The 27,899-nt window shown below is 42.3% G+C and overlaps 1 protein-coding gene across 1 annotated transcript; it reads right to left on the reverse strand.

The window, feature by feature from the left end:
* Positions 1–63: 63 nt before the first annotated feature.
* LOC103677249 (zinc finger protein 211-like) lies at positions 64–27,899 on the reverse strand. Its single transcript, XM_008706511.2, has 3 exons — positions 27,619–27,899; positions 24,864–24,990; positions 64–2,888 (listed from the first exon to the last, which is right to left on the reverse strand). The coding sequence occupies exons 1-3, from the start codon at positions 27,649–27,651 to the stop codon at positions 1,369–1,371; spliced, it is 1,680 nt and encodes a 559-aa protein (XP_008704733.2). The 5' UTR covers positions 27,652–27,899; the 3' UTR covers positions 64–1,368.

Consider the following 27,899-nt stretch of genomic DNA (forward strand, 5'->3'; position numbering starts at 1 on the left):
TTTCCTCTCTGTGCAGTAATGGCCTTGAGGTGGAAAACACTGAGGGGCTAAAGGAATCGCCAATATCTTTCAATTATTTTATTTGACAATGACTTCAGCTACATTAGATAAACATGCCTAGACCTCCTGAGATTTGTGTACACACTGATCCTGCGGAGTCTCTGTCACAGAAACTTGTCCAGATGCATTTGTAGAAGAGGCACGTTCCATCCAGTTGGCTGCAGTCTCCTCCCCTTTCTATTAAGCCAGCGTTTCTGTACCAATTATGCTTTTCCTTAACCCCTACGGTATTACAACCAGTGATCCTCGCCCAGTGAATTGTGAACATCAGAGCTCATGGCTACTTGTAAACATGGGAAAAGATCCCCTCAACAGTGCTGACATCCCTGTGATACCTCCTTTGAGTACGGGAAAAAACTCATGTTGCTTTCACAAGCACTAAGAGTCCCACACCTGCCCCCTCCTGGGGGTCATCACTGAGGCCCCTAAAACACATGTCATCCAGGCCTCAAGTGAAAACCAGAAAGCCCCACAGTTTTTCCTAGGAGGCTGTGAGGCAGCAGTGCAAATTTAGTCCAAACTGGGAGGCTACTGGGACACCTGGCTGGCTCAATCAGTAGAGCTTGTGATTCTTGATGGCAGGGTTTTGACTTTGAGCCCCAAGCTGGACATCGAGTTTACTTAAAAAACAAAACAAAATAAAACTGGCAAGCTATTTCCTGCCATCATCCTCTCCCTCCTCAGGCACAGATAATTTGAGACTCTTAAAAAGTTCACCCTTTGATGCCTGGTGAGCCCAAATCTTTTTATAAACTACCCCACACAGTAAGTAGAACATTCAAGATTAAAGAGGACTTAAAGAGGCCTTGAATATCATGTTAGCCAAATCAATGTGGAGCAGACAGTTCTCCAGTTTGTCACTTGGAAGCTGGAAAAACTCATCACAAGTATCACACGAGACCAACGTGTTCCTGAAAAAGGTAGTCATTCTCTGTAAGCTGCCAGCCAAATTCATGATGTTCTCTGGGTCATCACTGATTTAGGTCCATGCCCTGAAGGTATTCAAGGAGAAGGGGAAGCTGACCCCTAAGACCACAGGTTACTGCTAATCTGCTCCAATTCAAGAGAACAGGGGTCAGGTTCTCTGAGTGCACCGGGGTGGAGACTGATGCGCACTGTGTGGACCTACCAGTCAGCAGAGGTGAAAGGGTCACAGAACTGTCAGTTACAAAAATCTAGAGAGATCTCTGGACAATTTAGAAAATGCAACATAGCCACACATACTTCAACATAAATTATAAGGAATCTCCCCACTATAAAAGATTCAAATCAGACAAATGGCTCCTCAAAGAGTTTCCACCAGTGGCATTACACTGAATAAGGAAATTGCATATTCATTATACAACCATGCCTTTCTCTAGTGTGAACTCTCCAATGCTGAGAGAGGTTAGATTTTCCCCTAAAAGACTTCCCACATTTACTGCACTCATAAGGTCGTTCTCCAGTGTGAACCCTGTGATGATAAGAGAGAGCAGTACGAGTGATAAAAGATTTCCCACATTCACTGCATTCATGAGGCCTTTCTCCAGTGTGAACTCTGTGATGATAATGGAGGGCAGTACTACTTATAAAAGACTTTCCACACTCACTGCATTCATAAGGCCTTTCTCCTCTGTGGGATCTCTGGTGATAACTGAGGGCAGAGCGAGAGGTAAAAGATCTCCCACATTCACTGCACTCAAAAGGTTTTTCTCCAGAGTGACTTCTCTGATGATACTGGAGTTCATACCTACAAATAAAGGACTTCCCACATTCATTACACTCATAAAACCTTTCACTTGAATGAACCTTTAGGTGCATATTGAGGCTATTTCTTCGGGTAAAGGATTTGCCACATTCACTACACTCATGAGGCCTTTCTCCTGTGTGAACCCTGCGATGATACTGAAGAGCACTATGAGTGCTAAAAGATTTCCCACATTCACTGCACTCATAAGGCCTTTCTCCTGTGTGACCTCTGTGATGATACCTGAGTGCAGAGCTAGAAGTAAAAGATTTCCCACATTCACTGCACTCAAAAGGTTTTTCTCCAGAGTGACTTCTCTGATGATAATGGAGTTCATACCTACAAATAAAAGATTTCCCACATTCATTACACTCATAAGGCCTTTCACCTGAGTGTACCTTTAGGTGCATATTGAGTCTATGTCTTCGGGTAAAGGATTTGCCACACTCACTGCACTCATAAGGCCTTTCTCCTGTGTGAACTCTGTGGTGATAATGGAGAGTAGTAAGAGTGCTAAAAGATTTCCCACATTCACTGCACACAAAGGACTGTCTTCCAAAGTGGACACCCTGGTCCCGAATATGTATGTGTTTGGGACCAAAGGTATTCTTGCATTCTCCCCAAGTACCATGACTTTTTCTGCTTTGTAAAGTTGTCCCTAACTGGGTCATTTCCTTTAGCTTCTCCCCAGTATAGGTGGCCTCTTGCTCTAGATGTCCCAAGCCAGGCTGGAGGTCCTTCTGAACCTCTCCACGGGTAAAGGGCTTTCCTGAATCATGGAATCCCCGGCTCTTCACCACAGAGGCCCTATTGACACTGCATCTAAATGGTTTCTCTTCTGTGTGCTCCTCCTGCTGCTGCTGAGACTTTGCACTGCAATAAAATGGTTTCCCACACGCCCCACACCTCAACAGTTTCTGGCTGTTTCCTTTTCCCTGGTGCTCAGCCAAGTGGAAAATGTCTCTCAAGACTGGACCACACAGCTCACAGGGGTGGGTCTTCCGGGAAGACACAGCTGCCGCGGGCGTCCCGGCCTGTGACGCGCCTACAGTAGTGCTCTGTGCAAAGGGTGCCTCCTCACCCTCTGCTCCACAGCAGCAACCTGAAGGCAAAGAAACGCTGGTGAAATTCGTGTTCACTATCGCGAGGGGCTGAGCCCATCACACGCATGCACCCGATTCATCTAGGCAGGAGTGTACAACATGCTTTTCCACACAAAGGAGATGGAATTCAACTGAAGGAGTGGCCGCTATGCGTAACTGGGCCCAACTGGTCAAAGTATTACGGAGAGCACTCTAGAAGGACAAAACACTATGGTATGACACAAGGAAGAGAGCCAGGGTCTACAACTTGTTCTCTGCCCACAAATTTGTGTTGGCCTGTTTCTTGGCTGAGTAGAAGGCTGTGGGAAAATCCAATCACACGAAATTTGCTGCTGTTCAAGGTCAGTTTAAGTATATGTCAACATCTCCTGGCAAACTGGGCAAGTGTGAATGCTAGAGTACACAGAAAGAGCGGTGAGAGAAATGGGTGAGATGTAGAGGCCTGAAAAGCACCGATTACCCCTACACTGCAAGTCACGTAATTAACAAAGGAGTAGAACCCAGAAGTCCACAAATTATCAAGAGTGAAGGAGGAAAGACAGAAACGGATTGTCGGATTGTCGCCATCGGCAATCACATCAAACTGGTTGAACAAAGGTGCCCAGTATGATCTGAACACAGTCCTGAGAATCACACCTTTCCAGCTGCCATGCACAAGAAACAGGGCCCCTGTAAGCCCACGTGGTCACTTCTGGAGCATGTCCATGCTATGATACACAAAGGACTGTTCTCTGTAAGCCCTCCTGAGCAACTACAGAGTACCAGGAGGATAGAAACACTAAAGGAAAGGGCGCCCTAGTGGCTCCACCAGTTGGGCATCCGACCCTTTATCACAGCTCAGGTCTTGATCTCAGGGTCCTGAGTTCAAGCCCTGTGTTGGGCTCCTTGAAAAGGAAAGGAAAGGGCAAGGAAAGGGAAAGAGAAAGGAAAAGGAAAGTAAGGAAAGGAAAGAAATACTGGAGGAAAACCGGTCAAATGGATGGCCAGCACTGTCCCAGAGTTACTCAGGGTACAAAGGACCCAGACAAACATCCTATGTGACTGATGTCAGCAGGATGGTAGAACAGAGGATACCATCCTTTACCCCAACAAAAATGACTTCAAGAGCTGTCCATGAATGACATTAGCTTCAGAGGGCTCAAAAATCCAATTAAGACCAATTACTACACAGTGGAGCATAAAGGAGAGCACAAGCACGCAGAAAGGACAGCTGGAGACTATTAGGAGAGATGTGGGGATGGGTCAGAAGTAAGGGCTGGACCTATCTCATTAGTCACTACTGCAGTCCCTGCTCAGCACGCTCCAGCTGCCTGCTCCACAGGGGACACTGGCAGCTTTTGCCACCGAGTTAACCAACACGCATCACTATCATGGACCCAGTGAATATAAAGCTACTGTGTCCTGCACCCCACCCCCAGGAGCTGCTGTTGTGCAGCTCCAGGACAAGGACTGCAACTGCCCCTCAGCCCTGTGCATGTCCTGGGCCCCAGATCTGTGCCTATGTGTGCCTGCATTCCAGACCCTGACCCCCAGCTACATCAAGTCCACCTATGCCTCAAGGGAATGGAAATACCCTCCAGATAGGCTAGTCAGATGCCAGGACCTCAGAGCTACTGTGTATCCATGCACACGCAGACACAAACTTCATGGCTGTTCAGGGTGTGGCTGCAACTCACAAAGCAAACTAACACCACTGAGGTGTAATCGGTATCCCAGGGCCCAAAACTGCTGTCACTCTGAAAGTGCCTGCACACCAGACCCCAGTGCCGCTGCCACCACCCACAGGGTGCCCATGAGTTGGACTCAGCACCGACCTCAACTCTGCCACAATACTCTCCATGGAAAAAAGCCATCAGGCGTTCCTCAGCAGTTTTCCCCACTGCTTTGGATACCGCAGCCTTGCCCATCCTGCCATCTCTGCCTGATGCCTTCGCTGATGCTGACAGGTGACAGAGCTGCCCAGAGAGTTTATCATTGGCCCTTCCCCAGATCCAGAACAGCCACACCCCATGAAGCTGACACCTTTGCACGCACCTGTAGGTGAAGGACTCTCTCAACCAAAGGTACCACAAAGTCTGGAAGAAGTGACCACACCATCAAATATGCAAACATCAATGCAAGGATGTAAGAAACAAAAAATCAAGGAAACATAACACCATCAAAGGAATATAGTAATTCATCAGAAAACATACCCATGGAAATGAGATAGGTGATCTATCAGACGAAATTCAAAATAATTGTTTTAACAAAGCTTAGTGAGCTACAGGTAGACGATTCAACAAAAGAAGATACAGTAAACAAAAGAGCTGTTCAACAAAGATAGAGAAATCATAAAAAGGAACAAAATGGGCTGGCCAAGGACGCAGTGAGGTGTAGTCACTGGTGGCCAGGTGAGTCTGAGTGGAGTGAACAGCAGACTCATCTGACAGTTGTATGTTCCAGGCACACCCTCATCCAGGTGCCCACAGGTGCCGGCCTCCACGGAGCTCACAGAGATTGGCAGAGAGGAACAACAGGGTGGAGAATCACGCCACACTTCATACTAGCAATACAGGAGAGTTCATGGTGTGCCCACTCTCCAAAAGGAGGGTCAGATATAAGCAATGACAACTGAACCAATTAATAGTTGGTAACAGTCCACCCAATCACTGACGAGTCTCCCAATGAGACCACAGGCAGCTGGGAAGACATCAAACTATGAGGAAATGGAGCAGTACGAGATCATAATGTATACTTGTACAACACTAAATCCTCTTAGTACCACCTACCTTCTAAGAAGTAGAATGGCAGATAACGTGTGGGAGAGAAGAATGTTTCTGTCCTTCTATATAAACTACCCTTAATGAACTGGTCTTCAGAGCGGAACTGTTCTACTCATTCTTTATGTTAGAAAACTTCCCACAGGGCTGCACCAGCACAATCAACCTGTGCTTTTACAGTCTCTTCTCACCAATTACCAGAGCGACTTATGTGACCTTCCACTGTTGGACCTGGATGAGTGGGTATTAAACTCTTCGGGCATAATTAAACCAACCAGAACCAAGATGGTATAGGTATTTATTTTATGTCATAGGTGTCTAGCTCTGAAAGATCAACTAGATGGAAATACTGGAGACCCATTTAATTTGCAGCAAAGATGCTTTGCTTTGCTTCTGTCAAAGGATTAGGGCTATGGGAGGCTTAAATTGCAGAAGTTTAGTTTATTTTACTCTTGTACCACCCTTGTTTTCTGAAGATTCAAATTTGTAACTGTTGGATCAGAAGAAACATTTCAACAAAGTGTCCTTTGGATATTAACAACTGCAATTATCTGATGACTCATTTAAGTTACTCATTTGAGATGTTGTTTGTTTAGAATCAAGGTCCCTTGTATATTTATGTTACTGGTGATGGAAATCATTCCAGAGGAGCTGTTTTAGAATACATGCAGGGGCACGTGGGTGGCTCAGTGGGTTAAGTGTCTGACTTCGGCTCAGATTATTGATACTGGGGTCCTGGGATCAAGCTCCGCATCGGACTCTGCGCTCAGCGGAGAGTCTGCTTCTCCCTCTCCCTCTGCTTGTGCTTTCTCTCAAATAAATAAAATATTTAAAAAAGAGAGAGAATACATGTAGAGAAATGCTTTGAAGTAGTGTGATATAAACTATACGATAAAATGGAAAGTTCATATATTTGCAAAAATTCTGAGTTGGTAAAAATTAACTTAATCTCTGGTATTAAATGTTTACATTAAAATAAGATGGTGACACTGTCCCATTAAAAAAATGGGGGGAAAAGTGGAAGTCCAAGATGGCAGAGGAGTAGGAGACCTTAGTTTTGTCTGGTCCCAGGAATTCAGCTAGATAGCTATCAAATTATTCTGAATACCTGTGAACTCAACCGGAGATCTAAGAAAAGATTGCTGCATGTCTACAAATAGAAAAGCGACCACTTTCTGCAAGGTAGGAGGTGTGGAGAAGTGAATCCAAGGGGATATATCAGAAGATAAACCATGGGGGTAGGGAGCTTCTGGAAGCCAGCCACTGGAAAGTGATATAGCCACAGAGTGCAAAATCAGAACTTTTAGAAGGCTATTCCAGCGAGGGACATCCCTGTCTGAAAGGAGCTCAGGTGGCGAGCACAGTAGAGTCCTAGGTGGGACAGTGTGGTCTCAGGATACCCAGGGTCACAGAAAGAATGGGGGTGCCTGACTGCGGAAGAGTTCCCAGGCATTGGAGCGGGGAATCCGGCTACAATCAGGGAGCCTGAAAGTGGGGTCTCAGCTCGGTGTTGCCATAAACCGTGAATCATGAACCATGACACGGTAGGGCAACCACTCTCCTGCTTGGAGCAACCACTCTCCAGCAAGCGGCAGAGCCCCGCAAGATCCCTCTTCCTCTCTTGGGGAGGCACGCATGTGCCCCGCAGGAGTCTACAAAGTTTCGAGACTTGAAGCAGGGCCACAAATGCTTTGTCACAACACAGGCTGGGTGAGCAGAGTGCGGCCACAGACCAGGGAGCCAGGAGTGATTGCCTGCTTTTCCCTGAGGGTTCACTGAGGAGTGGGGGGCACAAGGCTTTGGCTCTTGGCCTGGAGATTGGGAGGCCGCCACTTTCATTGTCATCCTCTAAAGCTGCAGGGAAAGCCTTCAGGGAACAAAAGCCACATAGAGCAATCCAGAGCCTCTTACTTAGCCGGGCTTCCTGACAAGAGGGGTGCAATTCCTCCCACGGCAAAGACACCTGAGAATCAGCGCAACAGGCCCCTCCCCCAGAAGTTCAGCAAGAACCTCCCGCTAAGACCAAGTTTACCGATCACACAGAACTGCAAAACTCCAGGGCTAGGGGAAAACAGTACATAGAATTCATGGTTTTTTTTCTCACGATTCCTTAGCCTGTCAATTTTAATTTTTTTTCTTTTTCCTTTTAAACCAATTTCCTATTTTATCAACTCTTTTTTTTAAAGTCTTTTTTAATTTTCATTTTTAGAGTTACATTCTATCCTTTCACTGTATTTATTTTCGTATATATATTTTTTTCTTCCTTTACAATTCTGGGATGCAGTTTCTTCTAACAAACACACCAAAATACACACAGAATCTAATGTATTGCTCTGTTCTCTTCACCTGTCTGATTATATTCTTTCTTTTTTTAAAAGTCTTTTTAAATTTTCATCTTTACAGTTACATTCTATTCCTTCAATGTATTTAATATTATTTTTGTATATGTAATTTTTTCTTTCCTCACGATTTTGGGATGTAGTTTCTTCTAACAGATCAAAATAAACCCAGGATATAGTAGATGTTCACCCGTCTGCTTATATTCTTTCCTTTTTTCTTTTTTTTGTCTTTTAACTTTCATTTTTAAAGTTACATTCTGTCCTTTCACTGTATTTAATTTTATTTTTGTACATACATGTTTTTCATTCCTTACACTTTTGGTATCTACTTTTCTAACAAACAGATCAAAATACACATGGGATCCAGTGTACTGCTCTGTTCTGTTCACCTGATTATATTCTCTCTCACTTTAAAAAAAATTTTTTTTTTTGTTTCAGGTCTCTTCTGATTTGTTTACTGCATATTTCTAAGGGATTGTTGTTGCCATTTTAGTGTTTTGTTCTCTCATTCATCTATTCATCTCTGGACAGAATGACAAGATGGAAAAAATCACCTCAAAAAAGAGAACGAGAGGCAGTATTGACTGCCAGGGACCTATTCAGTATGGATATAAGTAAGATGCGGAACTAGAGTTCAGAATAACGATTATAGAGATACTAGTGGGGCTTGAAAAAAGCATAGAAGACACTAGAGAATCTCATTCTGGAGAAATAAAAGAACTAAAATCTAGTCAAGTGGAAATCAAAAAGGCTATCAATGAGATGCAATAAAAAATGGAGATTCTAGGGGTGTGTAGGTAGCTCAGTTGGTTAAGCGTCTGACTCTGGCTCAGGTCATGATCCCAGGGTCCTGGGATCGAGCCCCACGTTGGGCTCCTTGCTCAGGGGGAGCCTGCTTCCCCCTCTCCCTCTGCCTGCCACTCCTTCTGCTTGTGCTTGCTCTCTCTGTGTCAAATAAATACAATCTTAAAAAAAAAAAAACGGAGGCTCTAACTTCTAGGATAAATGAGGCAGAAGAGAAAATTAATGGTATAGAAAACAAAGTGATGGAGAATAAAGAAGCTGAGAAAAAGAGAGATAAACAACTATTGGATTATGAGGGGAGAATTCGAGAGATAAGTAATACTATAAAGTGAAATAATATTAGAATAATTGGAATCCCAGAAGAGGAAAGAGAGAGGGGAGGAGCAGAAGGTATATTAAGGAAATTATAACAGAGATCTTCTCTAATCTGGAGAAGAAAACAGGCATCAAAGTCCAGGAAACAGAGAGAATACCCCTCAAAATCATTAAAAATAGGTCAACACTTCAACATATAGATAGTGAAGCTTGGAAACCTCAGAGACAAAGAAAAAATCCTGCAAGCATCTTGGGACAAGAGGTCCATAACATACAAGGGTAAAAACATTAGAAGGGCAGCAGACCTATCCACAGAAACCTGGCAGGCCAGAAAGGACTGGCATGATATATTCAGGGTGCTAAATGAGAAAAATAGGCAGCCAAGAATACTTTATCCAGCGAGGCTGTCATTCAGAATAAAAGGAGAGATAAAGAGATTCCAGGACAAAGAGAAACTAAAAGAATTTGTGGTCACTAAACCAGCCCTGCAAGAAATATCAAAGGGGATCCCCTAAGTGAAGAGAGAGCCCAAAAGGAACACAGACCAAAAAGGAACAGAGAAAATATAAAGAAACTGTGACTATTCAGGCAATAAAATGGCACTAACCTCTTATCTTTCAAAAGTTATTCTGAATGTAAATGGTCTAAAAGACCCAATCAAAAGACACAGGGTATCAGATTGGATAAAAAAGGAAGACCCAGGGGTGCTTGGGTGGCTCAGTCGTTAAGCATGCCCTCGGCTCAGGTCATGATCCCAGGGTCCTGGGATCGAGCCCCACATTGGGCTTCCTGCTCAGCGGAAGCCTGCTTCTTACTCTCACTCCCCTGCTTGTGTTCTCTCTCTCACTGTCTCTCTGCCAAATAAATAAATAAAATCTTAAAAAAAAAAAAAAAAAAAAGCAAGACCCATCGAAATGCTGTCTGCAAAAGACTCATTCTAGACCCAAAGACACCTCTAGATTGAAAGTGAGGGGGTGGAAAACCATTTATCATGCTAATGGACATCAAAAGAAAGGTGGAGTAGCAATCCTTATATCAGACAAATAAAATTTTAAACCAAAGACTGTAATAAGAGATGAGGAAGGACACTATACCATAATTAAGAGGTCTATCCAACAAGAAGATCTAACAATTCTAAATTTTATGCCCCCAAGATAGGAGCAGACAATTATACAAACCAATTAATAACAAAATTAAAGAAACACATTAATAATAATATAATAATAGTACGGGACTTTAACACCCCACTCACTGCAATGGACAGATTATCTAAGCAGAAGATCAAAAAGGAAACAATGACTTTGAATGACACACTGGACCAGATGGGCTTCAAAGACATATTCAGCATTCCACCCTAAAGCAACAGAATACACATTCTTCTCGAGTGCACATGGAACATTCTCCAGAACCGATCACATACTGGGTCACAAATCATGTCTCAACTGGTACCAAAAGATGGAATCATTCCCTGCATATTTTCAGACTACAATGCTTTGAAATTTGAACTCAATCACAAGAGAAAAGTTGGAAAGAACTCAAACACATGGAGGCTAAAGAGCATCCTACTAAAGAATGAATGAGTCAACCAGGAAATTAAAAAATAATTTAAAAAATTCATGGAGGGGCGCCTGGGTAGCGCAGTCGTTAGGTGGCTGCCTTCAGCTCAGGGAGGGATCCCGGCGTTTCGGGATCGAGTCCCACATCAGGCTCCTCTGCTGGGAGCCTGCTTCTTCCTCTCCCACTCCCCTGCTGTGTTCCCTCTCTCACTGGCTGTCTCTCTGTCACATAAATAAATAAAATCTTTAAAAAAAAAATTCATGGAAATAAATTGAAATGAAAACACAACCATTCAAAACCTTTGGAATGTAGCAAAGGCAGTCCTAAGAGGGACGTATATAGCAATACAAGCGTTTCTCAAGAAACAAGAAAGGTCTCAAATACACAACCTAACCTTACACCTAAAGGACCTGGAGAAAGAACAGCAAATAAAGCCTAAACCCAGCAAGAGAAGAGAATTAATAAAGGTCAGAGCAGAAATCAATGAAATAGAAATGGAAAGAATAGAACAAATCCACAAAACTAGGAGATGGTTCCTTAAACAAATTAGTAAGATTGATAAACCCTGGCCAGACTTATCAAAAAGAAAAGAGAAACGACCCAAATAAATAAAATCTTGAATGAAAGAGGAGAGATCACAACCAATACCGACAAAATATAAATAATTATAAAAACATACTATGAGCAACTATATGCCAAGATATTAGGCAATCTCAAAGAAATGGATGCATTCCTAGAGATGTATAAACTACCAAAACTGAAATGGGAAGAAATAGAAAACTTGAACAGACCCATAACCAGCAAGGAAATTGAAGCAGGAATCAAAAATCTCCTAACAAACAAAAGTCCAGGGCTGGATGACTTCCCAGGGGAATTCCACCAAACATTTCAAGAAGATTTAACATACCTATTCTTCTGAAGCTGTTTCAAAAAACAGAAATGGAAGGAAAACTTCCAGACTCTGCATGAGGCCAGCATTACCTTGATCCGCAAACCAGATAAAGACACTACCAAAAAGGAGAATTACAGACATCAATATCCCTGATGAACATGGATGCAAAAATTCTCACCAAGATACTAGCCAATAGGATCCAAGAGTACATTAAAAGGATTATTCATCATGACCAAGTGAGATTCATTCTGGACTGCAAAGGTGGTTCAACATCCTCAAATCAATCAATGTGATACATTACACTAATAAAAGCAAGGACGAAAACCATATGATCCTCTCAACAGACGCAGAAAAAGCATGTGACAAAGTACAGCAAGCATCCTTTCTTGATTAAAACTCTTCACAGTGTAGGGATAGAGGGAACACACCTAGATATCATAAAACCCATATATGAAAAGACCTCAGCAAATATCATTCTTAATGGGGAAAAACTGAGAGCTTTTCCCCTAAGGTCAGGAACACGGCAGGGATGTCCCCACTCACCACTGTTCAACATAGTACTAGAAGTCCTAGCCTCAGCAATCAGACAACAAAAAGAAATAAAAGGCATCCGAATCAGCAAAGAAAAAGTCAAACTCTCACTCTTTGCAGATGACATGATACTCTATGTGGAAAACCCAAAAGACTCCCCAAAATTGCTAGAACTCATACAGGAATTCAGTAAAGTGGCAGGACATACAATCAATGGACAGAAATCACAATGAGTCAGAAGAAAGAGAAAGAGAGTCGATCCCATTTACAATTGCACCCAAAACCATAAGGGGATACCTAGGAATAAACCTAACCAAAGAGGCAAAGGATCTGTACTCAGAAAACTATAGAATACTCATGAAAGAAACGGAGGAAGACACAAAGCGATGGGAAAACATTCCGTGCTCATGGATTGGAAGAACAAATATTGTTAAAATGTCTATGCTACCTAGAGCAATCTATATATTCAATGCAATCCCTATCAAAATACCATCAACTTTTTTCACAGAGCTAGAGCAAATAATCCTAAAATTTGTATGAACCCAGCAGAGACCCCGAATAGCCAAGGGAATGTTGAAAAAGAAAACCAAAGCTGGGGCCATCACAATGCCTGACTTCAAGCTCTATTACAAAGCTGTCATCATCAAGACAGTATGATACTGGCACAAAAACAAGACACACAGATCAGTGAACAGGATAACCCAGAAATGGACCTCAACTATATGGTCAACTAATCTTTGACAAAGCAGGAAAGAATATCCGATGGAACAAAGACAGTCTCTTCAACAAATCGTGTTGGAAAATTGGACAGCCACATGCAGAAGAATGAAACCAGACCATTTCCTTACACCATATACAATAGACTCAAAATGGATGAAAGACCTCAATGTGAGACAGGAATCCATCAAAATCTTAGAGAACACAGACAGCAATGCAACCTCTGTGACCTCAGCCGCAGCAACTTCCTGCTAGACACATCTCTAAAGGCAAGGGAAACAGGCAAAAATGAGCTACTGGGACTTCATCAAGATAAAAAGCTTTTGCACAGTAAAGGAAACAGTTGACAAAACCAAAAGACACCTGACAGAATGGGAGAAGATATTTGCAAATGACATATCAGATAAAGGGCTGGTATCCAAGATCTATAAAGAACTTATCAAACTCAACACCCAAGGAATAAATGATCCAATCAAGAAATGGGCAGAAGACGGGAACAGACATTTCTCCAAAGAAGACATCGAAATGGCCAACAGACACATGAAAAAATACTCAACCTTACTCAGCATCAGGGAAATACAAATCAAAACCACAATGAGATACCACCTCACAACAGTCAGAATGGCTCAAATTAACAAGTAAGGAAACAACAGATGTTGGCGAGGATGCAGAGAAAGGGGAACCCTCTTACACTGCTGGTGGGAATGCAAGCTGGTGCAGCCGCTCTGGGAAACAGTATGGAGGTTCCTCAAAAGTTGAAAACAGGGCTACCCTATGACCCAGCAATTGCACTACTAGGCATTTAGTCTAAAAATACAAATGTAGTGAACTGAAGGGGCACCCGCACCCCAATGTTTACAGCAGCAATGTCCACAATAGCCACACTATGGAAAGATCCCAGGTGACCATCGACAGACGAATGGATACAGAAGATGTGATATATATATACACACACATACAAAATCGAATACTACTCAGCCATCAAAAAAAAGAAAAAGAAATCTTGCCATTTGCAATGACGTGGATGGAGCTAGAGGGTATTACGATAAGCAAAATAAGTAAATCAGAGAATGACAATTATCATATGATCTCACTGATGTGTGTAATTTAAGAAACAAAACAGGATCATAGGGGAGGGAAGGAACAATAAAACAAGATGAAATCAGAGAGGGAGACAAACCATTAGAGACTCTTAATCACAGGAACAAACTGAGGGTTACTGGAGGGGGAGGGGTGGGGGATGGGGCAATTGGGTGATGGACCTTAAGGAGGGCACATGATGTAATGAGCACTAGGTATCATGTAGAACTGAATCACTGAACTCTACCTCTGAAACTAGTAATACACTATGTTAATTAATTGAATTTAAATTTAAAAAATAAGTAAATGCAAAAAGGTGGAGGGGAGAACCTAACAGGAGCTCTAATGCTGAATAAAATCAATGAAATGAAAAATGCAACAGAGAGCATCAACAGCCAACTTCGTCAAGCGAAACAGAATCTGTGAATTTGAAGGTAGGTCTTTACATTATCCAGTCAGAGGAGTAAAAAAGAAAAAATAAAGAAAGCCTACACGGATTATGGAACTTGAAGCAACATTCATGGAATAAGTCCATGAAGAATAAGAGAGAGAAAGACAAGAGCAAAAACTAAGGAAATCATGGCTGAAAACTTCCCAAATCTAGGGAGAGAAGCAGAGACATCCAGGTACATGATGCTCACTGTCCCCATACAAGTTACACAAATATGATGTCACTGAAACACATAATAAAACTGTCAAGGAACAATTATGAAGAGAAAAATTCAAAAGCAGCTGGGAAAAAGAAATTCATGTTATAAAGTGGAACACCCACAAGGATATATGCAAATTTCTCAGAAGAAACATTATGAGCCAGAAAAGAGTGGAAAGTTAGATTAAAAAAATTGGGGTGGGGGCAGAGAGGGAAGCCAAGGAAACATATTGTACTTAACAAAGCTGTCCTTCAGAAACAATAAAGAGATAAAGACAAATAATTAGGTAGTTCAGCACCTTCAGACCTTATTTACGAGAAAGACTAAAGACAGTTCTTCAAGCTGAAATCAAAGAACCTAAGTAGTAACATGAAAACATATCAAAATACAAAGCATACTGCTAAAATAAGTACATAGTAAAATCCAGAGGATGCTAATACTGTAATATGATAGTATTTAAATCACTTAACTCTAATATAAAGGTTAAAAACCATAAGCAATAAAAATAATCAGTTGCAATAATTTATTAATGATTACACAATATAAAAAGATGTAAATAGGGATATCAAAAACATAAAATGGGGGTTGGGGTAGAATTTTGTATACCGCTGAAATGAAGTTATCAGCTTAAGATAGAATGTTATAAATAAATGTAAGATGTTTCCTGTAAGCCTCAAGGTAACCACAAAGCAAAAACCTAATGTGAACAGAAGAGCAAAGAACCAGAGTATACCACTATAGATAATCATCAAATCACAAAGGAAGACAGCAAGAAAGGAAAGAACGAAGGAACTACTAAAAATCCAAAAAACAATAAGATAGCAAGAGTAAGTCCTCATAAAAGTCTCCAATTCAGAGACAGAGTGGCAGAATGGATTTAAAAACAAAACAAAACAAAACAAAACAAAACAAAACAATGACAACAACTAAAAACAAGACCCAACTATATGCTGTGGATATTAGACTCACTTCAGCATTAAGGACACACATAGGCTGAAAGTGAAGGGAGCAAAAAAGATACTTCTTGCAAATGGAATACAAAAAGCAAGCAGAGGGGTGCCTGGGTCACTCAGTCAGTTATGCGTCTGCCTTCGGCTCAGGTTATGATCCCAGGGTCCTGGAATACAGCCCCGTGTCAGGCTCCCTGCTTCGTGGGGAGCCTGCTTCTCCCTCTTCCACTGGTGCTTCCCCTGCTTAGGCTCTCCCTTCTCTCTCTCTGTCAAATAAAATAAAATCTTAAAAAAAAATAAACAAAAACAAAACAAAAAGCAAGCAGAAGTAGCAATACTTTTATCAGACAAAATAGACTTAGAGACAAAATCATAACATAACAATAAAGGAGCTAACTTATTGAGAGGATGTAACAATTGCAACTGTATAATGCACCAAAGACCAAACTTCGGAGCACCTAAATACAGGAAGCAAATATTATGATATTCGATCCGAAGGCAGATAGACAGCAACACTGTAATAAGAGGGGACTTTAATATTCCCCTATCAACAATGGGTAGATGATCCAGACAGAAAAGAAACTTTGTATTTCAACTGTACTTTAGATCAAATGGACTAGTAGATATACAGAGAATATTCAATTCAACTGCAGTAGAATACAAACTCTGCTCAAGGGAATACAGAACATTCCTTAGGAAAATTTGTATTTTGTAAATCATAAAACCAGTCATAACAAATTTAAGAGGAATAATATCAGTTATGTTTACTGACCACAGTAGTATAAAACCAGGAATAAATAATAGGAGGAGGGGTGCCTGGGTGGCTCAGCTTTTAAGTATCTGCCTTCGGCTCAGGGCATGATCCCAGGGTCCTGGGATCGAGACTGCACTGGTCTCCCTGATCAGTGGGGAGTCTGCTTCTCCCTCTCCCACTCCCACTGCTTGTGTTCCCTCTCTCGCTGCCTCTCTCTCTGTCAAATAAATAAATAAAATCTTTAAATAATAATAATAATAATAATAGGAGGAAAGCTCAAAAATTCAAAAATATGTGGATATTAAAGAACACAATCATGAAAACCCAATGGGCCCAATTAAAAAAATATTATCTTGAAACAAAGAAAACAAATACAAAATACCAAAGCTTATAGAATATAGCAAAAACAGTTCTAATAGGGAAATTTAGAGCAATAAAGGCCTATATTAAGAAAAATGTCTCAGATAAGCAAATTTACATCTCAAAGAACAAGACAAAAGAACAATTTAAGGCTGATAGTAGCAGAGGGCTGAGATCATAGAGGGCTGCAAAACTTTAGCTCTAGGGGAAAATAGCATCTAGCCTCCTTTGTACTTTTATTCTTTATTTTTTTATTATTTTTTCCTTTACTTTCGTCTTTTTCAATTCTTTTTATTAATTTTTTTGCGTTTCTATTTTTATACATTTACTTTATACATTTTTTATTTATTTTTTTACTCTCATTGTAGTCTTTTTTCTTTCTTATTTGGAATCTATATTCTTTTAACAAGCAGATCAAAACACACCCAGAATCTAGTTTTTTTTTTTTAAAGAATTTATTTATTTATTTGACAGAGATAGAGACAGCCAGCGAGAGAGGGAACACAAGCAGGGGGAGTGGGAGAGGAAGAAGCAGGCTCATAGTGGAGGAGCCTGATGTGGGGCTCGATCCCATCACGCCGGGATCACGCCCTGAGCCGAAGGCAGAAGCTTAACCGCTGTGCCACCCAGGCGCCCCAGAGAATCTAGTTTTTTGTTGTTATTGTTTTGTTTTTCCTTTTTCTTTCTTCTTTTCTTTTCTGGACAAAATGACAAGATGGAGAAATTCACCCCAAAAGAAAGAACAAGAGATGGAAGTGTATTCATGGACAGTGATTTAATCAATACAGATGTAACTAAGATGTCTGAACTAGAACGTAAAACGATTATAAGGATACCAGCTGGGCTTGAAAAAAGCATAGAAGACACTAGAAAATTCTTACTGCAGAGATAAAAAAACTAAAATCTAGTCAGCCCAAAATGAAAAATGCTATAACCAAGATGCAATCCCAAGTGGAGGCCTTAAAATGAGGATGAACACATCAGAGGAATGAATCAGTGATACAGAAGATAAAATTATGGAAAAGAATGAGGCTGGAAAGAAGAGGGAAAGAAAGGTATTGGACCACAAACTTAGACTTGGGGAACTCATCAGCAACTACACTTGTATCATAGGAGTCCCGGAAGTTGAAGAAAAAGTTATTCGAACAAATTATAGCTGGAAACTTCCCTAATCTGGGGAAGGACACAGACATCAAAATCCAACAAGCATAGAGAACTCCCATTAAATTAAAAGCCAGGGCACCTTGGTGACTAAGCATCCAACTCTTGATTTAGGCTCAGGTCATGCTCTCAGGGTTGTGAGATCTAGACCTGCACTGAGCTCTGTGTTGGGCATGGAGACTGCTTAAGATTCTCTCTCTCTCCCTCTGCCCTCCGCCCACCTATCTGTATAAAAAATAAAACAAAAAATAAATAAATTCAATAAAAGCCTACCATCGTCAAGTCATATCATATGTCAAATTCACAAAATACACAGGCAAGGAAAGAATCCTGAATGCAGCAAAGGGAAAAAAAAGCCCTTAGTCTACAAGGGAAGACAAATCAGGTTTGCAGCAGATCTGTCCACTGAAATTTGGCAGGCCAGAAAGACACGGAAGGAAATATTCAATGTGCTGAATGAGAAAAATATGCAGCCAAGAATTCTTTATCCAGCAAGGCTTTCATTTAGAAGAGAAGGAGAGACAGTTTCCCAGACAAACAAAAACTAAAGGAGTTCATAACCACTAAACCAGCCCTACAAGAAATTTTAAGGGGGATTCTTTGAGTGGAGGAAAAAAGAAAAAAAGACCAAAAGCAACAAAGACCAGAAAGGACCAGAGAATATCACCAGAAACACCAACTCTACAGATCACACCATGGCACTAAATTCATATCATTCAATAATCACTCTAAATTTAAAAGGACTAAGTGCTCCAATGAAAAGATGTAAGGTATCAGTATGGTTTAAAAAACAAGATCCATCTATATCCTGCCTATAAGAGACTCATTTTAGACCTAAAGACACCTGCAGATTGAAAGTAAAGGCATTGAGAACCATCTATCATGCTAATGGAAGTCAAAACAAAGCCAGAGGAGGGCACCTGGGTGGCTCAGTTGATTGTCTGCCTTTGGCTCAGGTCATGATGCCAGGGTCCTAAAATTGAGCCCGACATCAGGCCGCCTGCTCAGTGGAGAGCCTGCTTCTCTCTCTCCCTCTGCTGCTCCCCCTGCTCATGTTCTCTCCCTCTCTGTCAAATGAATAAATAAAATCTTAAAAACAAACAAACAAAAAAAAAAAAAAAGAAAAGAAAAGAAAAGAAAGCAAGCTGGAGTACCCATACTTAGACTCACACTTGGAAAAAGTAGATTTTATACCAAACGCTGTAACAAAAGATGAAGAAAGGCATTACATCACAATTAAGGGGTCTATCCGTCAAGATCTAACAACTGAAAGTACTTATGTCCCCAGCTTAGGAGCACCCAAATACATAAATCAATTAATAATAAACATAAAGAAACTCATTCATAATAACACAATAATGGTAGGGGACTTTAACACCCCACTTACAGCAATGGGCAGATCATCTAAGATAATATAAAAGGAAACAATGGCTCTTAATGACACATTGGACCAGATGGACTTAACAGATATATTCACATTTCCTCCTAAAGCAGCAGAATACACATTCTTTTCGAGTGTACATGGAACATTCTCCAGAAGAGATCATATACTGGGTCACGAATCAGGCCTCAACTGCTACGAAAAACTGGTATCATACCATGCATATATTCAAACCACAATGTTATGAAACTTGAAGTCAACGACAAGAAAAAATTTGGAAAGACCAAAATACACGGAGGTCAAAGAACATCCTACTAAAGAATGAATGGGACAACCAGGATATTAAAGAAGAAATTTTGAAAAAATACATGGAAACATGTGAAAATGAAAACATGACAGTCCAAAACCTCTGGGATGCAGCAAAGGCAGTCATTAAGAGGGAAGTATATTGCAAATACAGGTCCTCCTCAAGAAGCAAGAAAAGTCTCAAATACACAAAGTAACCTTTCACCTAAAGGTGCTAGCAAAGGAACAGCAAACAAAGCCTAAAGCCAGCAGAAGAAGGGAAATAATAAAGATTGGAGCAGAAATTAACAATGGGGGAAACAAACAAACTAAAACTCCCTAAAAGAATGGATTAATGGGGGCGCCTGGGTGGCACAGCAGTTAAGCGTCCTGCCTTCAGCTCAGGGCGTGATCCCGGCGTTATGGGATCGAGCCCCACATCAGGCTCCTCCGCTATGAGCCTGCTTCTTCCTCTCCCACTCCCCCTGCTTGTGTTCCCTCTTTCGCTGCCTGTCTCTATCTCTGTCAAATAAATAAATAAAATCTTAAAAAAAAAAAAAAAGAATGGATTAATGAAACTAAAAACTGGGTCTTTGAAAGAATTAATAAAATTGATAAACCCCTAGCCAGACTTATCAAAAAGAAAACAGAAGGGACCCAAATAGATAAAATCATGAATGAGAGAGGAGAGATCACAACCAACACCGAAGAAATACAACAATTATAAGAGAATACTATGAAAAATTATATGTCAACAAACTGGGAAACCTGGAAGAAATGGACAAATACCTGTAATCCTACAAACTATCCAAATTAAAAAACAGGAATAAATGGCAAATATGAACAGACCCATAACCAACAAAGAAATTGACTCAGTAATCAAAAATCTCCCAACAAACAAAAGTCTAGGGCTGGATGGATACCCATGGGAATTCTACCGGACATTTTAAGAAGAGTTAATACCTATTCTTCTCAAACTTTTCCAAAAAATAGAAATGGAAGGAAAATTTCCAAACTCATGCTACAAAGCCAGCATTACTCTCATACCAACATTAGACAAAGACCCCACTAAAAAGGAGAATTACAGGCCAGTATCATGATGAACAGGAATGCAAACATTCTGAATAAAATACTAGCAAATCAGGGGTGCCTGCATGGCTCCATCAGTTAAACGTCTGCCTTCAGCTCAGGTCGTGATCCTGGGGATCCTGGTATGGAGCCCTGCATCAGGCTCTCTGCTCGGTGGAGAGTCTGCTTCTCCCTCTGCCTCTGTCCCTACCCTTGCTCATGCGTGTGCTCTCTCTCTCTCTCAAATAAATAAATATCTTTTAAAAAATAAATAAAAAATAAAATAAAACACCAGCAAATCAAATCCAACAGTACATTAAAAGAATTATTCACCAAAATCAAGTGGGATTTCTTCCTGGGTTGCGTGGGTGGTTTGACAACTTCAAATCAACGTGATAGACCACATGAGTAAAAGAAAGGATAAGAACTATATGGTCCTCTCCACAGATGCAGAAAAAGCATTTAACAAAATAGAGCATCCTTTCTTGATAAAAACCCTCAACAAAGTAGGGATGGAGGGAACATACATCAACATCAAAAAGGCCATATATGAAAGACCCACAGCTAATATCACCCTCAATGGGGAAAACAGAGAGCTCTTCTATAGTCAGGAACAAGACAGGGATGTCTACTCTCACTAGCATCAAACATAGTACTGGAAGTCTTAGCCTTAGCAATCAGAAAACAAAAAGAAATAAAAGGCATCCCAACTGGCAAGGAAGAAGTCAAAATCTCACGATTTGCAGACATGATATTCTGTAGAAAACCTGGAAGATTCCACCAAAAAATTGCTAGAACCAATACATGAATTCAGCAAAGTTGCAGGATACAAAAGCGATGTGTAGAAATCTGTTGCACTTCTATACACCAGTAACGAAGCAACAGAAAAAGAAATCAAGGAATTAACCCTATTTGCAATTGCACCAAAAACCATAAGATACCCAGGAATAAACCTAACCAAAGAGGTAAAAGATCTTACTCTGAAAACTATCAACTACAGGACACTCATGAAAGAAACTGAAAAGGAGGGGCGCCTGGGTGGCTCAGTCATTAAGCGTCTGTGCCTTCGGTCCAGGGCGTGATCCCGGCTTTCTGGGATCGAGCCCCACATCAGGCTCCTCTGCTGGGAGCCTGCTTCTTCCTCTCCCACTCCCCCTGCTTGTGTTCCCTCTCTTGCCGGCTGTCTCTCTCTCTGTTAAATAAATAAATAAAATCTTAAAAAAAAAAAAAGAGACCTTGGACCCTACAAATACTGATTTTTTTAGTTGAAATGATTGAAAGAAAGAAAGAAAGAAAGAAAGAAAGAAAGAAAAGAAAAGAAACTGAAGAGGACACAAAGCAATGTAAAATATTCCAAGCTCATGGACTGGAAGAACAAACATGGTTAAAATGTCTCTACTACTCAAAACAATCTACAAATTCAATGCAATACCTATCAAAATACCACCAGCACGTTTCACAAAACTAGAACAAACAATCCTAAAATTTGGATGGAACCACAAAATTCCCTAAATAACCAAAGCAATTCTGAAAAGAAATACAAAACTGGAGGCGTCACAATTCCAGATCTCAAGCTATATTACAAAGCTGTAGTCATTGAGACAGCATGGTACTGGCACAAAAACAGACACATAGATCAATAGAGAACCCAGAAATGGACCCACAACTCTATGGTCAACTAATCTCCCAAAAGAAGGAAAGAATATCCAATGGAAAAAAGACAATCTCTTCAACAAATGGTGTTGGGTGAAGACCTAAGTGTGAGATAGGAAACCATCAAAATCCTAGAGGAGAACACAGGCAGACATCTCTTAGACCTTGGCTGTAACAACTTATTAAACACGTTGCCGGACCCAAGGCAAACAAAAGCAAAAATGAACTACTGGGACTTCACCAAGATAAAAAGCTTCTGTGCAGCGAAGGAAACAATTGACAAAACTAAAAGGCAGCCTACAGAATGGAAAAAGATATTTGCAAACAACATATCTGATAAAGGCTTAGTATCCAAAACCTACAAAAGAACTCTGACCAAACTCAACACACCAAAACAAATAATCCAATTAAGAATCGGGCAGAAGACATGAATACACATATTTCCAAAGAAGACATCCAGATGGCTAAGAGATGTATGAAAATATGCTTAATATCACTCAACATCAGGGAAATACAAATCAAAACCATGATGAGATACCATCTCACACCTGAGAGAATGGTTAAAATTAACAACACAGGAGGGGCGCCTGGGTGGCTCAGTAGGTTAAGCCTCTGCCTTCAGCTCAGATCATGATCTCAGGGTCCTGGGATCTAGCCCCGGATCAGGCTCCCTGCTCAGCGGGGAGCCTGCTTCTCCCTCTCCTCCCTGGTCCTGCTCTCTCGCTATCTCTGTTTCTCCTTCAAACAAATAAATAAAATCTTAAAAAAAAATGTTTTAAAAAAACAATACAGGAAACAACAGGTGTTGGCGAGGATGTGGAAAACGGGGAACACTCCTGGACTGTTGGCAGAAATGCAAAATAGTGCAGCCATTCTGGAGAACACTATGAAGTCTCTTCACAAAGTTAAAAATAGAGCTACCCTACAATCCGGCAATTGCACTACTAGGTATTTACCCGAAAGATACAAAAAAACAGATAAGAAGGGATATATGCACCCCAATGTTTATAGCAGCATCAACAATAACCAAATAAGAAGCCCAATGAATGAATAAAGAAGATGTGGTTTGTATATGTGTATACACACACACACACACACACACACACACACACACACAGAGGAACATTATTCAGCCTTCAAAAAGAATGAAATCTTGCCATTTGCAACTATGTGGATGGAACTAGAGTATATTACGCTAAATGCAATAAGTCAATCAAAGAAAGACAAATACCATATGATCCCACTCACTCATATGTGAATTTAGGAAAGAAAAGAGATGAACATATGGGAGGGGGGAACAGAAATAAGGAGAGAGGGAAACAAACCGTAAGTGCCTCTTAACGACAGAGAACAAACTGAGGGTTGATGGAGGGAGACAGGTCGGCGATGGGCTAAATGGGTGATGGGTATTAAAGAGGGCACTTGCTATGATGAGCACTGGGTGCTGTATGTACGTGATGAATCATGGAATTCTACTCCAGAAACCATTACCGCACTGTATGTTAACCTACAAAATTTAAATTAAACAAACAAACAAAAAAGCTACCATATGGTCCCACCATTGCCATTTCCAGGTATGTATCCCAAGGACACAAAATCAGTATCTCCATAAAGTATCTCCACACACATATCCACTGAGGTATTATTCACAATAGCAAATATATGGAAACATCAGTAAGTGTGCCTGAGTGTTTCCAGTGACAAAGAACATTTAGCACACACACACATGCAGGAATATTCAGCCATAAAAAAGAAAGCAAAACCGCCCCTTGCATGAATGACATAGATGAATCTGGAAAATACTATGCTAAGTCAAACCACACAGAAAAGACAAACAGTGTATGGTATCACATCTATGGATATTCTTGAAAACAAACAAACAAAAACATCAGAAACAGAAAGTAGAATACCAGAAGCTCAGGACTGGGGGAAATGGAAAGATGGTCAGGGGTACACACTTTCACTTACAAGATGAGTAAATTCTGAGGATCTAATGTACAGCATGTTGAGTAGTTGTTAATACTGTATTGTATACTTGAAATTTGGTAAGAGAGTGGATATTAAGCTTTCTCACCACCAAGAAAAAGGTAATTATATCAACTGATAGGTGTGTTGATTACTTTCATTTACGTAATAATTTCATACTGTATATCAAGTCATCATGTAATATACTTTCAATAATATAATTTCATTTGTCAATCATACCTCAACAAAGCAGAAGGAAGGGGGCAAGGTGGAAGAAGAGATGTAAAATACTACTAAAAGAACCATACAGGAAGGTCTTGAGAAGTAGCCCATGATATATCTACATAGTGGCCATGCCAACGCCTGCAAATTGAGGCACAGGCAGGCACAAGGAAATGCCAGCTGAAGGAAGGGATCACATCCTGGACCATCGAAAAGGCATGGTCTGGACACACAGACCCAATCCAGGTAGAGGGCAAGCATGGTGCAATCCATCAGCCTCACTGCATGACTACTGACCTCCCATCTTAACGTGTCAGGGTTCCGCACAGAGGGTGCTGGGGCTCTAGGGCTGAGAAAATGACACGCCAACAACTCAGAGGCGGCAACATAAGCAAGAGCAACTACCCAGAGCTGGGGAAGCAAGTAGTGCCCACAGAACACATGACAGAAGGACAAACATACTGTGGAAAATAAAAGGGGGACACAGAATACAGAGTCTGTTTTAGGTCAAGGGGAGGCTGAGGCCCTTACCCAGTGAGGATATAAGTGTAAAGTTCTCCAGCATCACACGGTGGTACAGCCGTCTCTGAGCCTCATCAAGAAGCCTCCATTCCTTCCAGGAGAAGTACACGGCAACGTCCTCAAAGGTCACACCACACTACCATGAAAGGAAAAGTTGGAACCATGAACATTCTATGATAACCCACAATCCAACCCCAACACAACCACCCCAGTCTCCCCTGCCACCCCAGCTCCCCACCTCAGAATAAATACCAGGTCCTGGTGCCACTAACACCATGCTCCTCTCACCTTCCCATCAATCCGTGTTCAGTCCTCAGCAGTAACAAGCAGGGGGACACACAGATGCAATCTAAGCTCCGGGTCTGGGCTGCAAGGTCCCATCTCTCTGACACGATATTCCCGGGGAGTCTCCCAGATTGTGCCCTCAAAACAGACAACTGTAGGCCCTGCTTTACCAGGAAGTCTTCAATACCAGAGCCCTGCGGCCCTTAGCTCCCACTTCCTCTCCATGTGTACGGGATTCTGTAGACTGTACCTCTCTCATGTCTTCAGACCCCACAGATGAACTCCCACACTTTCCTGCCCCACACCAAAGGATTCTCCCTTGACTCACATTCTTGTCACATGACATCCAAAGGATGTTTGACAAACTCAAACAGGTTCCACTACCACCCCAGTACTCTCACGAATCCCAACTGAGGGAAACCCTCAAACGCTGCTGAGAAGCCTTCTTCACCTGCCTCTAATCCTCGCTTCGTTAACAGATACTCCAAACCACATGTCAACTTAGGATACTCACAGACCCTCTTCTACTTCTGTGCCATCCATACTGTCCCTCAACAATCAGAACCCACCACTCTCCACCGAACCTTTGTGAGAACCCCAGCACTAAAGGTCTCCCTGCCAGGCACAGTGAACCACAAATGACCGCATTTGTCCAGACCTTAATTACCAACAAGACTTTGAAACACCCCACGCACGGTAAAAACTCACCACAAAATTCTGGAAAGCTGTACACCACTGAATAAAGAGCAGCCCCAACTTCAGTTATCATGGCAAAATTACTCCTAGGTGTCCTAGCTATCTCTTGTCCCACCATCCCATGGAATGCTTATCCATGTATCTGCCAGATGATTCTATTTCACCTGTGTTGGAAATGTCCAGCAACCCCAACCATGTGCTATGCAAGAAAACCACTCTTCAGCACACTTTACTAGGAGCCTCTCACCTACTGGTAGCATTGCCAGGATACACTACATTCCCAACCTAAATGTGATCCAAATCTCCACCCTGGTCCACACAATAGCCATCACTTTTCAAATTCTCCATCATGAATCTTTCCCCCAGTTTCCCAACATTTCCCGTCCAGCTGCCCACTTGATGCCATCAATCACACTTCTCTGAGACATCAGACATTGCAAGCAATGTCAAAACAACTTAGGGGGGCGCCTGGGTGGCACAGCGGTTAAGCGTCTGCCTTCGGCTCAGGGCGTGATCCCAACGTTCTGGGATCGAGTCCCACATCAGGCTCCTCCGCTGGGAGCCTGCTTCTTCCTCTCCCACTCCCCCTGCTGTGTCCCCTCTCTCGCTGGCTGTCTCTCTGTCACATAAATAAATAAAATCTTTAAAAAAAAAAAAAAAAAAAAAAAAACAACTTAGGTATCCCAAAGGACAATCAATCTACTGGTAACTTCCATCCGGATGATGGGAGCTTCCATCTCTTTGGCTGCTAGGACCTGTGAAATTAACAATGGTAAATCTCACTAAAATGGTAAATCTCATTAAAATGGTATGTGGAGGTTGCAGGCTTGGGAGGAGCTCTGAAACACTACCACATATAACTGCAGACCAAAGAGGAGAAACAGACTTGACCTTATATGGGATACTACTTCACTACCCCAAACCCAAAAAGCCAGTCTTTCCTATCACCCCACGCAACAGCTCAGCCAATGAGAAGCCACAACTCCCACCTTACTCCAGTGGACTTGTAGTTTATAACAACAGCCTTCCCAACTTCACCCCTTTCCCCTTTAAAAAGACAACCTTTCTTTTGTTCTCCACATTGGTCTACTGTTTTGGCTCAGCTTGTTTGCTCCGAATTGTAGTTCACTTTCCTTTCCATATAAACCCACTTCTGCGGGTAAAAGAGCAATTTTTAAGGTTCACAGACCAACAGCCCTGGGGTTTTCCCTCACTCCCCCCATTCTCCTTCCACCTGCAACACCTACAATTTGCCTTAGACCTTCTCAAAAAGCAGACCAGTAGTCAACCAGTTCTCCAGCATCCAAGGTGCACACGGCAGCAGTCCGTGGACAATACCAGCGACCACTGCAACTCCCTCCTCCTGCGCTCCCTGCCTCCTCGCTCACCCCCGCCGCGGGTTCTCGTCTCTGCGGCCGGGGAAAACCTATTGACACCTGGCTTAGACCACCTCTCGTTACCGCCATGACACACGGACTGCTCAGGCAGCGAGGGGACAGGCCTCGCTGGCCGCGCCGCACCTTGCTCCTGACAGAAGGCAGGGAGACATGCTGTTCCCCGCTGGGGGCGCAGACCGCCTCCAGCCTCTGCCCCAGCCGGCCCCTCAGCCCGCAGCCCGTCCCGCAGCCAGCACGCCGGCGCTCACACACGGGCCCCCGCCCTCCGGCGCCTCCCTGTGCCGGACACCGGGGCCTGGGCCGCAGGGACGCGAACAGGTGCCCCGCCTCGGGCCTTTCGGGTCTGCGTGGGGGGACGGCGGGGAGGGCGGGGGACGAGTGTTTACCTGAGCCGGGTCCCTGGGAGCGGCCGCCGCCATCGGATTCGGTGGGCCGGCAGCGGGGCCGGAAGGGAACGGACACCCGTACTCAACGGTGTGCGGCGAGGACAGCGCCTCCCCTCGCGTCCTCACCGTCAGTCACCCCGGTCCGAAACCCGCGGTACGGAACCTTAGAGGATAAACAGACCTAACCTGAGGCTAAAGACCGCCAGCGGGTGATGAGGGCGGAAGTCCCGCCCCCAGCGGATGCGCTCGCCTAGGAAGGCCGTGTCCTGTTACCTCATTGG

The sequence above is a fragment of the Ursus maritimus genome, unplaced genomic scaffold (genome assembly GCF_017311325.1).
Source record: "Ursus maritimus isolate PB19 unplaced genomic scaffold, ASM1731132v1 scaffold_19, whole genome shotgun sequence".
In the NCBI taxonomy this organism is placed as follows: Eukaryota; Metazoa; Chordata; class Mammalia; order Carnivora; family Ursidae; genus Ursus; species Ursus maritimus.